The 13,844-nt window shown below is 40.7% G+C and overlaps 1 protein-coding gene across 1 annotated transcript in view; it reads left to right on the forward strand.

Moving 5' to 3' along the window:
• Nucleotides 1-276: 276 nt before the first annotated feature.
• Nucleotides 277-13,844, forward strand: part of RIMKLB (ribosomal modification protein rimK-like family member B) — a 36,671-nt gene continuing 23,103 nt past the window's right edge. The window contains exon 1 of the mRNA XM_009696485.1: nucleotides 277-496. Within this exon, the coding sequence (XP_009694787.1) occupies nucleotides 322-496 (175 nt within the window). The 5' untranslated portion in view covers nucleotides 277-321. The remainder of the gene's footprint in view (nucleotides 497-13,844) is intronic.

A 13,844-nucleotide genomic window follows, 5' to 3' on the forward strand; every position in this document is an offset into this window, starting at 1 on the left:
GTAGTTACATCAAGTGTGTGCTTCTCGTGGATGAAAGTAGGTTGAGGAGCAAGACCTGATTTTTAGCATTTACATTCCATTGAATGTAAAAGGCTTTGTTTCTGTTGTTACTTTGGCCGATTCGACATAGACATTAATTTCCCACTTGGAGGGTGGAAGTTGCCCTCCGTTGAAAAGGACTGACTTGTGCAGAGGGAGTAGGGCTTGGTGCAGTGGGGAACGTGAAGATAGGAGCCTGTGTACTCTAACAGAGTCTCATCTTCTCCACCGTCTAGGAGTTCCATTGAAAGGAAACCTTGGAGGTTGCAAGACAAGTCCAAGATGTGCAGTTCAGTTGCTCCCAGGCTGTGGTTCTTAACAGACCGTCGCATCAGAGAAGATTACCCTCAGCAGGAGATCCTGAGAGCGCTGAAGGCCAAGTGCTGTGAAGAGGAGCTAGATTTCCGGGCCTTGGTGATGGATGAAGTGGTGCTGACCATTGAGGATGGAAATCTTGGTGAGAATGAGCTGAGGCTGGGAAAGTGCTGAAAGGGAAAAAGATTGTACAATGGAGCGTCCGTACGCTTTAATAATGAGTTCCATGTGTGGCAGGCTACCATGCACCATCTAAGTCATGTAGATGCACATGATGCTGCGTTCTTTAGCTTTTATTGTGATAATCAGACATGATTTGCATTAGTACTATTTTTGCCTTCCCTCTGTAGAACAGAGAGGAGAGTTGCTTTAGTTTGTTGATTCCAGGATAAGGACTATAGGAACTCTGAATTAAGAAGAAATTATGGAGTTTCATTTTTGCATAGGTACTGGAAGTTTATGGGTCACATTTCAGAGTTTCAGGGGGACTTTTTTCTTCTGTTTGTGTTCTGACTCCAACATACCAACACATTTAAAATAAACTAAAAGGAATTTGCAATGGACAGTACAAATTGTCACGGAACTAGAGGTAATACTGTGGCATAACTAAAGTATGCTGCTGTAGAGATGTGTAGTTACATGTATGCCAAAAAAGAATGGGGCTGAAAAGTGAGGTATGTGCATCAGAATAATTTGAAGTCTTACTACAGCTTACAGTGTTTCAAACTAAAATGTAAGATTTCTGTTCTGTTTTCCTATTAGCTTTTTTTTTTTTTTTCTGTGGTGATTAAAAAGGAAAAGCAAGACGTTAAGGTGTGTTAGAAATGTTAAGTAAAATGATTCCGTAGATAGTAAGCTTATGTTATAGGAAGACTATTAATACGACCAATGTGACTCTGAGTAATACTTACTATTATAATTTTTTTTGCCAACTTCTTTATTTGGATTTCCTAAAGGAAGGAGACTGCAGTGTTATTTTGTACCTTTACCTCTCCCGTTTCTCTTCCCCATATGTTGATCAAAAAAACCCCCAACTGCTGGAGATCCAGGGAAGAGTTACATTTCTGAAAGTTGTATTAGAATAATTCTGTGTAGGAAGAAAATATAAATGTATCCTCAGCCCTGCAGAAGAGGCTGCCATGTGATCTTACACCCTGTTCCTTACTGGGGAATCTATATAGGAGGGAAATCTTAAAACTGACTCTGGGGAAGAACACTCAGAATTTGTAGCTTACCGTAGCCTGAATCAATCAAGCATAAAAGAAATGCATGGGAAAACAGGATTTTTGATTTCTGATATTACTAAGCCTTTATTTACGTATTTTGTCTTTTATTCTGAGGTGGCTATGATTTTTATCAGAGGCTTGAAATTCTGTAGGATGTCTTCAAATCAAGGCAACTTCTTGTCAGAACGTCTGAACATCTGATTGCTCTGAGCGTGCTGTCCTTTGGACAGCGTGTTCTGCGAAGGCAGCCATCCTGGCCTTAGCGGCAGCCTCTGAGATGCATAATTGGTTCTTCGGCATTTCAGTATTGTTTTTATTTCTTGGTGATGTTTCCTTCTTTCCTGTCTTCTGCCTGTTTTGGGGTAATTAAATACGGCAAGCCTGAGTTGTGGACCTTTCTGCTCTCTTCCATTTAATGTCTCCTAATGCTGCATCTGTTGCAAGAAGAAAAGATAAAGTAAGCAAGTTGGAAGGCTAATACTGAGGAATGTTTAGTACAAGAATGAGAAAAATTAAGGAAATGACTGGAAAGAGAATGGAAAAAAAGGAAATTATTTTCATACAAAGTGTTCATTCAAAACTATGTAAATAACGGACCTTTTGAAAAGGAGTGAGATAAAAATGCTGAAAGATTGTGGATAGAAATTTCCTTATAAATAATCTGGACTGACTAATTGTGGTTTTTTTATTATTATTTTTTTTTAATTTTTTGAGGAAGGGTAGGAGTTGTCTTACCTCAAACAATTCTTTCTCTTGGAGAGAGATGAAAAATCTTCCCTCTTAATTTTTCAGTTTTCTTTTTCTTAGTGTTTGCCCACATGTTTTGATACAGATCTCTATGGAAGACACAAGCAAAAGTTTTGTGTTTCATTTTCCTTGTTAAAGTCCTCGTTTGGCCTAGGAAAAGGTGTCCTGGAACAAAATCCGGGAGCTAATGCATTCTCTACCCTTTCTGTTATCTGCTGTTGTCTGAGGGGTCCAAATTGAGTAAAATTTTGCACAACATAGAGGAGTTGATGAAGAGAATCTTCAGTGGACAGTAACCTGTTTTTACTTCCAGTTCTGCCGTTACTTGTGTTGAAACCTTAGCGATACACGGCTCAAACTCTGATGGTAATACATGGTCTTGGGCGAAGTAATAGTTAGGTTTTCAGATAATTACACTTGTGATTTTTTTTGGTCCTTTAAAACCTAGGCAATTTCTTAAGTAAATTGTTAAAAGAATGTTGACTTTACAAAATCAAGTTGGAAATTACAGGATGCAATTTAAAACTTTAAAAATGTGGTGTTTCTGTAGATGATACAATGAGTGATACTTCTTTGTGGACTTAATGACTGTCAGGAACATGGCTGAAGACTTCAGAGACCAAAAATTCAGCATAGGAGATTAAAAAGCTTGAAATTATTTACCTCACAGAGGTAAAGTAGACTGGAACAGACATTTCTAAACTGAGGAAAATTGAGCAGAAGAGTGGGATGCGTACCAAAATTGAAAATCAGTCCTTCCACCGATGAGGTGGTGTATACCTTAACAGTAGAGCACAGTGCTGTGAGTATCACCAAAGCCCAGAGCCTAAGACAGATGTAGAAAACTTCTGCAATGCTGAGACTCTCGCAGAAGGTGTGTATGTCAGAGAGTGATAAGATTTGCTGTGTACCTGACATGGCCAAATGGAGCGGTAGGGTTGTTTTGTTAGTGGGCCTGGCAGCAGCGACTCCTTGGGGCATTGCTCTGCTGTACTGCAGGGCTGGATGGGGAGCGTGGCTGCATTCCCAGGCAAGCCAGCAGCATAGCTCCAGCAGTCCCTGCTGCTTCCTTTTCTTCCGCAGCTGAAACTTGGGATGACCTGGCATCCCAAACACCCCCCTCAGCCCCCAGTATTGCTGGCCACATGACGAACTCGTGTGCAGCCCAAAATCCACGACACAGCAGGAGTCCAAAAATGATGGTAAATGCAAGTTAAGAGTTGTAGAACTCGCGTTTTTCCTTTAAGTTTAGAAGGAAACTCTTAAACTGATTTGTACTTAAACTGTTTTGGAAATAGTTGAAGTTCAACAAACAGTTCTTGAAAATAACTGTGGTTTATACCTTGTTTAAGTAAGTGCCTGCTTAGCCGAGCCATACATTCCTGTTTTCTTTGCACACTGGCAGTAGTACTCTGTAGATCTCCAAGGCAAAAGCTGAGTTAAAATAAATGGAAAAGTCCAGCTGTGTAGAACAATGAATATTTTTCTCCTGCTTTGGTGGGCTGAACCTGCTGAAATGGTTACTGGATCAGACATGCACAACATTGATGCACAGGAATGGACAGGAATGCATGTATGGAAAAAAATGGAGGGTGATATTGGAGCTGTTCTGATTTAAACTGGCTCAAACTGTGGTGTCTCTGCAGCCTAAGTTTCTTAAGAGGTAAATTCTTGAAGGTAAACCAGTCTAGCATGATGTACTGCGGAACGGAGCAGCCGCGTTCCTCCTGTCCCTTTCCAGCCTTGCTGTTGCTGCTTGCCTTGTATAAGGACTTCATGTCTCTCTTGGCTTGCTTTCATGCTGTAGATAAGCTAATCTAATTCAAAAAAAAAGTTGACCAAATTCTCTGCTCAGTTGCAGGATCTGGCATTTGTGTGAGTTGAGTTGGCTAATCCAATGGAACTCCTAACTGCCCAAATAATTAACAGTTTTCTGTTGGAATAGCTTGCTACGTTAACCCGTTTTGTGGTCACACAATTGCTAGGTCTAGTACACGAGGGCAGGGGAGAATGGGGTTGCTCTTTTAGGGAATGGCTTGTTTTTATTTTGATTTAGTTGTAGCTTCAAGGCATACTTTAAAATGGGAATTTTCTTATGGTTGGGATGCTTGATAGCGTCAGCTTTAGGATTTTGTGTGTGTGTGTTTCTTTCAAGCATCTGGTATTTACTGCTGTAAGGAAAGCACTGGATTACGAAATTAAGTGGCTAGTTGCCTTATCTAGTTTGGCAATTCCTATATTCATTTGAAATACATAGCAGGTAATTTAGCAAAACTCTGCATGTTTTCAAACAGACATCTGAAGCCTTTACCAGTGAGTCCTGTTAAAACATGTAATTTTAAACTATTTATCTAAGTTTGCTAGTGCAGTGATGTAACAAGCTTGGGGAATTTGAAACAAGACAAATTAAAGCTTGTGAGCAGGAGTGTGCGGGGTGAGATGGGGGCGGAGGTGGAGGCAATAAGCATGCTATGAGACAGAAGACAAAAGCTAATTCTTTGGTTGTCTCCTATGTCTGAATAGAGCACTCTTTCTGTTCTCACCCATGTTTAGGACTTAGCAGTAACCTTCCCCACAGTCTGCACACCTTACTTATAGGGAAACACAGTTCAAGAACTGTTGGTTGGTGAGGAACACGCTAGGGAAATTTTGATCATTCCTTCGTTAAAGTTATGTACAAGAATATCTTCATTAAAATTCTCTGCTACCAGAATAGCAGAAGTTGGAGACCACTGAGGCAGCAGCTTACCGATTCCTTCGTTGTAGGTTTTTGGAATCACCATATATTCTGATACTGTCCTGTGAAGGAAGGTAGTTTCAAGGAAAGTTGCTTTCGTGAACTTTCAGCTATTAAAGATGCTGGAGTGAGTGGAATTGGAGTGTCCTAAAGCGTAAAACAATGGGTGAACTTTTCCTAAGACTTTCTTGGCTTTTCCTTTGGGAATATAAAAGCAAGTAATCAACCTAGGTGAGGAATAAAGAGGACAGAGTAGTACTTTGTGTGTGGTCAGCTGGCTTTTCTTGAGTTAGATGGATGACATCTGGGAACCAATCTCTTGGCTTCATTTTCTCTGCAGAGAAAGTATAGATTCTTCTAGCTTGGTAAAGGTTGCTGGCGTGCTGGTTTAGGCTTCTGGGTTTCCTGTGTGGGCCTAAAATTTGCAATATTAGTCACTATTTTGTTTAAGTCTTTAATCTTGCAAAATCTGATTTTTGTTTCTTATAATCTGTCCTTCATTTCTAATTCGATCTGAATTAGTGACAAATAGTAGTGATCTTTGATTCCCCACCCCGCCCCGCACACACATTGAGTTAGATAGCATTGGAAATAAAGATGGAGAAATCAGGATAGTTGAAAGATTTCAGTAAAGTATAGAAAGCTGGGGAAAAAAGGGTAAGGTTGGATAATGAATTCCTGTGTTCTCAGTGTATTGGTGACAAAAGCACTGTATCAGCTAGATCCATGATAAGAAAGGGCTTTTACATCTATGAAATGGTTGCTATATCAAAATATCAAAACTCTTAACTATTTCTGAATCATCTTTAAGTCACCCAAAGACTGTCTTCTATCACAGAATAGGGAACATAATCACCTCCTCTTCCTGCTGCCTGTTTCAGCAGTCCCCTGGCGCTTGCTCGTCCAGCCGTGCGCCTCGCTGGAAGAGCTTTTCCTGCGGTTGTGGCTCTGGGAGAGACGGAGCAGAGACGCGTGGCCTTGGCAAGGTGCCTTGTTGAGCCCTGCAGGGTTGGCCTGTTTCTTGCCCCTAACAGCAGCCATTGCTTCCTCTGCAGAGGTGGGAAATGGGTTTGTAACGCGATAGTGAGAGCTGGAGAAGAAACTGTGTTGCATGCAAAGGAGTGGAAAGTGGTTAGATGTGAAGTGAATTTTGTGATGTTGAAAGCACTGGGCTCAGAACCACTCAAAACGGTTTCTGATGTTCTTGCGCTGTGGAAAATGATCACGTGCCAGGCTGATGGATGTTAAACCTTACTGAGCCATGAGTGTTACTGGTAGGCAGTGGTGGACTATACAGAGGGGATTCTGGAATGGTAGCTGTGTTTAGAGTGGCTGACTATGTGACCACCCCAACATCAGATACCTCAGACAAGCACATCTCTAGTAGAAAAAAACAGCGATTCAAACATTTGCTTTATTAGCATAGAGACATATTTTATTAATGGTGCATTTCAACAGCTGCTACATGTTTTAGGAATAATTGTTTTCTTTCAGAACTGTGACACCAAACACAACTTCCTTAGAATGCATAGAGGAAGAAAGGATTTATACTCTGTGACCCGGGGTGTCCTTGCAGTTTTCTTCCTTACTATCTACATGAATGATCACCTATTATCTTAAGCTGATGCTAAATAATGAAGGCTAACAATGAATTTGATCTTCTCAAAATCTTTCTTTGGAAATGTCGGTATGTCATCAGCGGTAGATACACGCTCAGTCCAAAGCTACCTTTGCTAGGTGGAGAGGTGGGAATGTTTCTGCATGGAAATACTTTATGGTCATTTCAGAGGGCTCTGTTAAGGACTGAAGTCTTTCATTTGCACGTGTTCTAGAACAGTCAGCCAGGAAAATCAGACTTCTAGGGCATGTCATCTTGAACATACATGCATGTCATCGTATCTGAAAATGCCAGAAAGCATAGCCGGAATTTGAATTGTTGTAAGAATTCTCAAGAATGGCCATGTGGGGGAAGAACAATATAAAAAAGACAAAAGCAAGATGAAAGAGGTGTTTCCATACATCACAGTCAAGAAATGAAAATTAGCCTGCCATTTCAGAAGACGGTCTTTAGCTGGCTGGGGGTTTCTGTGTCACTTTTCCAACAATCCCTGTTCCAGTGCTGTGTCACCTAAGCAAGTTGTGCTGGGACAATTGTCTGAGCAGTTGCATCGTGAACCAGGTCTGCATACTGCTGTAGTTTTAAAGCAAATCAGCCTCTCCTTGGTGGAGGGTGTTTTGTATTGCAGCATCGGTCCTCCAAGGCAGGTAACAACATGACTGCACAAACAGTAGTGGGCTGCAGCACTTAAATCAGGAGGGCAATGTGTGTGTGGGGGGGTGTGAGAGATCAGGAGATACCACAAATAGCAATACCGCAAGTATTGATGTGGTGAAAAACTTATCACACCGGCAACTCTGCTTGCTATGCTAGATTTGTGATCGGAGTACTCTGTTAACTGTTCTTTAAGCAATGACAGGAGCTTCAGTTTTCTCCACCTTTTCTCCAAGTCTAGTTGTTACCCGTTGTGAATGATGGGCAGTTGATCGGTCCTCACTGACTGTGAATGTGAGAGAGACAGCTACTGCTGAACTTTGTTCAGTGATGAGATGGGTCTTCCAGTGTGCAGACCTGGGTTTTAACTGATACGGACTTCTAGGAGTGCCAGTGGCCGCAGACAAATCCCTTTATTTTTATATTCTTGTAATCTCTCTCTATAAAATGTGGTGCAGTATCAGTTTCAAGAATTACACTTTCCTTTTGTATCCACCCTTTGCTGCACAAAAACACTGGAGTGAAAAGGAGAACCAAAAAAAAAAGTCACCAATGAAACTGTTATACATTTTTTATTTCCTTGTATTATAAATAATTTAACATTTACAATGTTACAAAAATCTGTGATGGTGTCCTTTTAATGATTGCACTCTGAATGGAAGAGCTTGCATGATTTCTGCATCTGTTTAAAGGTCCAGTCCCGTTTAGGATCAAAAGTGTGATATGGAGTTTTGAAATGCCTTTGTAATTGCCAAAAGTTTAAGCAAGCTTTGGTAAGGAGAATGTGTTACATGTGCTCTGGTAACGTGAGCAGAATGCCTGAGAACGAAGATATTCTGCTCATGTTATCAGAGAAACCCTGCTAGAATTACACTAATTAACTGCTTAACTGCTTTAACTAATAGATGGCTTTTCCTGTTGTACAGAAGGCTGTTCTTGCTCTGTACTCCCATATAGTAGTGCAAGTACTGAACTGGGGACTGTCTTGCTGTGCTTGTTACTCATCTCGACACATCTGTGAGTAAAACGTGGTGTGGTGTTTTGTTTTGTTTTTGTTTTTTTTTTTTCCTTTTCCTGAGAGGGCATGCTTCTGTTTTATTTTTTTTTTTTCCTTTCAGTGAAATTGTACCAGTGAAGAATTTAGCTTCCAGACCCTAGGAATATATTTTCATGAAAGAGAGGGGAGAGGAATGTGCTCCTTTCTAAGCTGAAGTAGAAGAGTAATCCAATGGAATAATTGCACTGTGTGCTTAAAATGAAAAAAGTTCTCTCTATTTCAGACACATGATGTTGCGTGATATAGGTAGAAATATTGGGGAACTGAATATGCCCAGTGCTAGCATAGTGGAAGAACAGATATTGGAAGAGACAGACTAGTGATTTGATCCATTTTGGCAAGGGGCGAGGTAAAAAGACTAAATACGCCAGTGTTCTCTTCTGGATTTTTTAGCTGAGAAGGGGGATAGGCTGCACTAACACAGTAAACAGGGTAGAAGATTTTGTTTACAGTAATAGTTGTAGTGTAACATCACCGAAATAGTGTGCTCAAAATCCTATTTCTTGGCAGTTTCAGTCTAAAGAAGAATTAGATCTGGTAGGGAAACATAGCAGTCAGAAGATCAATAAATATCTCCCTTGAGTTCTAAGAACTTGATTTGAAAGTGTCCTCTAGGTATCTAGCTTGTTGTCTCATTGTGTTGGTACAATGCTGTGGAATTCTGGGAGAGAATTTCCTTTTAATTTAAGTTTTTGCAAGGACAGAAGAGGACATTGTTGTAGGAAGTTACCTAAGCGTTCCCTTTAATTGTTCAGAATATAAAAGTATTTATTGTTTAAGAAGTAGTTTAGGAGTAGAAATAAGTAAGTAGTGTAGACAGAGCTGTTGGATCACAATAAATTGTGATTCTCATTACAGGTCTCTCTGCTCAGCTCGCCACTACAACGCTGGGCATCCTCAGTCATTTGGAGGGCGTAAGGAGGTTTAAGCCAGCTCAAGCCCATTGCTCTGGGCAGTCATTCAGTTTTTATACTCAAGGTTGGGCCGTATGGTCCCCCATGCTGGTCTGGTTGTCTCAGGAGGACGTTTGTGCTCTTGCTGCTCTCCTGGACAAGCATTTACACCACCAATTGATACACTCAACTGAGAGTCAGCCAATCTCCTTAACTGTTACAGCGCTTTATCTTGAAAGCCACCTTCTGCTCCCCTTTGTCGTAGTAGAAGGTCAGCTTTCTTTGCCACAGTTGTGATCAGTCTCTTCTCAGAGCTTCACAAGCACATCGCCCTTGACCATCTCCACCGAGCCTTCTCAGGAGTTGATTGATCCATCACATGGAGAGAAGAGCTGGCAGCGTATAGAATCTGGAGTTTTTAAAGAGACTTCTCTTACAGCTTCTGTCTTAGGGGGAGGAAGTAATGGAATACACGTGTATCTCTTCCCAGGTTCATACCCTGACCTTAGAGATGTAATATTTTCATCCTTGACCTGGTAGTTATTTCCTTTATGTAACGCAAAACAAATTGATATGAACAGAGAGAGACCGACTTAGGAAGACTGTGTAGCCTAATGACTGCGTCAATATTTGGATTCCATATCCAAGTAACTGTCTTTGAATGATGAGGTAAAAGTATCTCCACCACCACCAAATGCTTACTGTGAAAAGTGCCAAGATCCCTTTGTGAACTTAGTGTGAAAAGTCACGCTGGTTCTTCCAAGTTTGTTTTTATGCTCCAAACAGTACTGTGAAGGTCTTGAATTATTGAATTGGTTCTCTTGCTTTCCCCTACCCCCAATAAAAATTACTGACTTCATTTTTCACTTAGCTCTTGCAGCTGCTTAGACCACCCAGTTGAGAATCATCCAAGGATTTAATTTTTGGTAGAAACATTACTTAAACGGATTAGAACAAATTAAATTTTGGCACTCGAGGGAATCATGGCCTTTAGTGGTTTTGTTAGTTTGGTTTTGCTATCTGGGGACCATTTGTTCAAACAGTATTTTACGAAGCGACGGTATCGTATGTCGTGGTGGGACATAAATACGTATGTTGTTTCAGTACAGAAGAGTCTGACCTATCAGTAGTAGATAGTTTTTGGAGATTGAGATCACAGATTCTTTTTTCAGTTGAATAACTGTTTTACTCAGTAGACCCCAAATAATATTAATCTGAAAATTTTAGTGCTTTTTGAAAACCCAGATGAAATCCTCAGTAATATTGTTGTAGTACGAGCGCAATGGTTTGCGATGTTTACCAATGCAGAAACAATATGTAGGAAAGTGAAGAGGTTTGTCTGAGGCACCACAGTAAGTAGAAAGCTTGATTTATGCCAATGACTAGATTGCTAACTGTTTCATTCTATGTACTAAGACCAATGTTTCTAACTTAATTTGCTCGTTTTATGCCTTGACATCTGAATGAGTGACCTAGCTGCTGAAATTGCTGACATACTGACATTATGTTTACTTTCTGTGAAAGTCAGGATTTATTTAAAAGTATAATTTCAGACACTCAAGATGGTAAATGGATGAGATGTCCTAATCTGTAATGTCTTCTTTCCTGCTTTCCAGTAAGAAGAGCATATTGCTTGCTTTCTCTCTTATGTCTGAGACCAAACAAAAATATGGTTTCATCTGTTGGCCAGGCACGTGACACTGATGTAAAACCGGTACTTTGCTTAGTTTGGGCAAGGAAATCTTGGTTTGTAGTACTGATTCTGTTCTTAAGGGACATACTCTATCCGATGAAACACTGTAAGGTGTTTTTTGACGTTGCGGATGGGTCTTGTATCACCCATCTTAACATTACAATGGGCCAAAGCTTTCCATTATAAAACAGATTTTTATTGCTCATAAGTTGTCCTTCCTTATTAATATACACCCCCCCCCCACTCCACCTCTTCATTTAAGACTTAAATGTCTTTTTGAGGGAGATTTGGAAATTTTCTGCAAAGGGATTCAGTGGAAGGAGGGCACTTCAAGGAAAAAAGAGTATGCTTTTCCATTTTCCCCTAAATTTGTAAGGATATTTTTGGAAGGACTAGCTTGGAACAGGAGCTCGATTTGGCTGAAGTGGCTTTTACTTGTTATGCCTGTGAAAGTAGACATAAATTTGTCCCAAATGATTACCCTTTCAAAAAATAGTCTGTTAGGCATCTTAGAGGCTTGTTTAAGCTTCAGAGCTGAAACGTTTGAAACATACCCCTGGACTGTGCAAAAAAAAAAGGACTTCTGGTGTTGTGGCCTTGTCTGCTTTGGGATGATGGACTACAGTTTGATCTGAGCTCATGATTTAAAATGGATATTTTCTTTTGTCTTGATTATAACTCCTGTCACTGACACAGACCTGAATGGAGCAAATCACTCCATTCAAATGTGATGGGGACAAGAAGAGTGAAATTGGTTTGGGATTGGGGACTGTGGTGTCAGTGGGGAAAAATCTGGTGCGAAGGCAGCGTGCTTTGCGAACCTGCTGGAACAAGAAATGGTAACGGGAAGCGATTGCAGTGAAACTCTTGCTGGATAAGAAATGGCTTCCCTCAAGAAGGAAATTGGAGCTGGAAACCGGTGGGAGCATGGGCTGTGTGCTGAAACTTCTTTGGGAAGAAGTGGTAACTGATCAAGGAGCCACAAACGGAAAACAGATTTAGAGGCAAGGCAGGAAACTGGGTGGTATTCAGATTCTTAGGCAAAGAAGCTACTTCACAGTAGGAGAAATCTGTAGTTTGGAAATTAACTGGAAAAATAGGGTGAATAGAATGAAGGTGGGACAGAAAGGAAGTGGATGCACAGCAGTGTTAGGTCTGGGGGGATGAATCCTATGGGGGTGAGTGGGGGGTCAGAAATCGGGGCAAAGCAAGCTGCATGCAGTAGTTGCCGACTTCCAATGCCTGGAGTGGAATCAAACCTTTCAGAGCTTTTTTGTCCTGCAGAGAAAGATTCCTCTGCCAGTTGGTGACACAACTATTTGCTGACAGTGGAGCCCGCTCACCTGAAGTGCTGGTCTCCATAGAGGCTGCTGACACTTGGCTGTCAGCTCAAGTGCCAGAGCTCTACATGGTAGATGAAACTGTTCTAACCCTCATGCACTGTTCCACTGGTGTCACACAGGTGTTACTTAGATGGCAAGTGATGAAGTTTGCTTTCGATTATCTGCAAAAGTAAAGATAAAATACCGTTACGAGTAGCAGCGGCAAATACCGCAAAATTAGAAACTGTCAAAAAAAATATTGCATTTTGGGCTCCTTTGTTGTATATTTGTTTTCAGATACTACATTTCAAATTACTTGATCACATACTACTTTTTTCATCAGCCTCCTTAAGGTACAGGGTGTTCCGCTCTGGAAAGGTAGCTTGTGGCATAGTGAAGGAGAGAACAATTTGTACGGTGCCTTCTGTGTGGTTACAGGAATTTGTGAGAATTGAAGAACACCATTGCTGTAAGAAAAGTGTTAGTCTGGTCATTTAAATCGGATTGTTCAGAAATTGCTTTTAATTGCATTTTCCGAGTGCCCAAACTTTGGATGCTAGGATCAGCTTTGTGAAAGTGCTGAATACTTGCATCCACAAATAAAATCAGTCTGACCAGCATCAACCACTGGGAAATTATGGTCTCCCAAATGTGGCACCTAGAATTCCTTCTTTAACACTTACCTCTGGGTTTCCCTTCCTCATATGGGAAATCAGTGGAATACTCACTGGTTCCCTGTGGTGTTGACAAAAGAAATTAAGATTGTGAAGCACTTAGACGTTACTGTGATAAGCACAATAAATAAAACCCAAGAAGAAAATAATAATGGTGTGTTTCAAGCAAGGATTTCAGTACACCAGTCCATGGACTACACACTGAATGATATAAAAGAAAATACAGTGCTGAGTAGGTGCTTGTTAAGTGAGTGTTGTACCTCCTGTGCACGTTAGAGAAATGCTGTGGGGTGAAATGATGTTTGTTCCTGTAATTGAAGACAGTATGTGGGTGGGGTCGCAGGTGAATGCTACAGACATCCTTGGTTGTGGCTTTTTCTAACCTTTATGTGCTTGACTTTGTGGCTTCAATAGTTTTCTCTTAATGTGGCTTTTTAATGTAATATTGTATACACACAGTCTTTGCAGTCACATAGGGACATCAACACTGTTCGCTAGCCAGACTTTGGAAAACATAAAAAGGAGCGATGCAATGATAACCAATCGTGTGGGTAACCCAGTACTCTGAGTAGTAGTTCATGGATATATTTACATTCAAGATACATATGTATCCTGTCAGTGAGTCTGAGGGATGATTGTGTCTGTCTAAATACCTGGAGAGGTTGTGCTTGTGCCTTGTTCTCCCTCATACTTGTTTCATGAATACGTAAACTGGCATGTCCTCATTGTTACTGCACCTCTCAACTGCTTTGGGCAAGGGCTTATTCCATTTCTGGAATTCTTTTTGTTTGGGTTCTTTTGACAGCACTGCTTTCAGTATTTATAGTTCATATTTTATGAGGTGCCTTGCAGGCTGTTTTTCGTGGTTA

Source organism: Cariama cristata, unplaced genomic scaffold (assembly GCF_000690535.1).
Source record: "Cariama cristata isolate BGI_N322 unplaced genomic scaffold, ASM69053v1 scaffold14493, whole genome shotgun sequence".
In the NCBI taxonomy this organism is placed as follows: domain Eukaryota; kingdom Metazoa; phylum Chordata; class Aves; order Cariamiformes; family Cariamidae; genus Cariama; species Cariama cristata.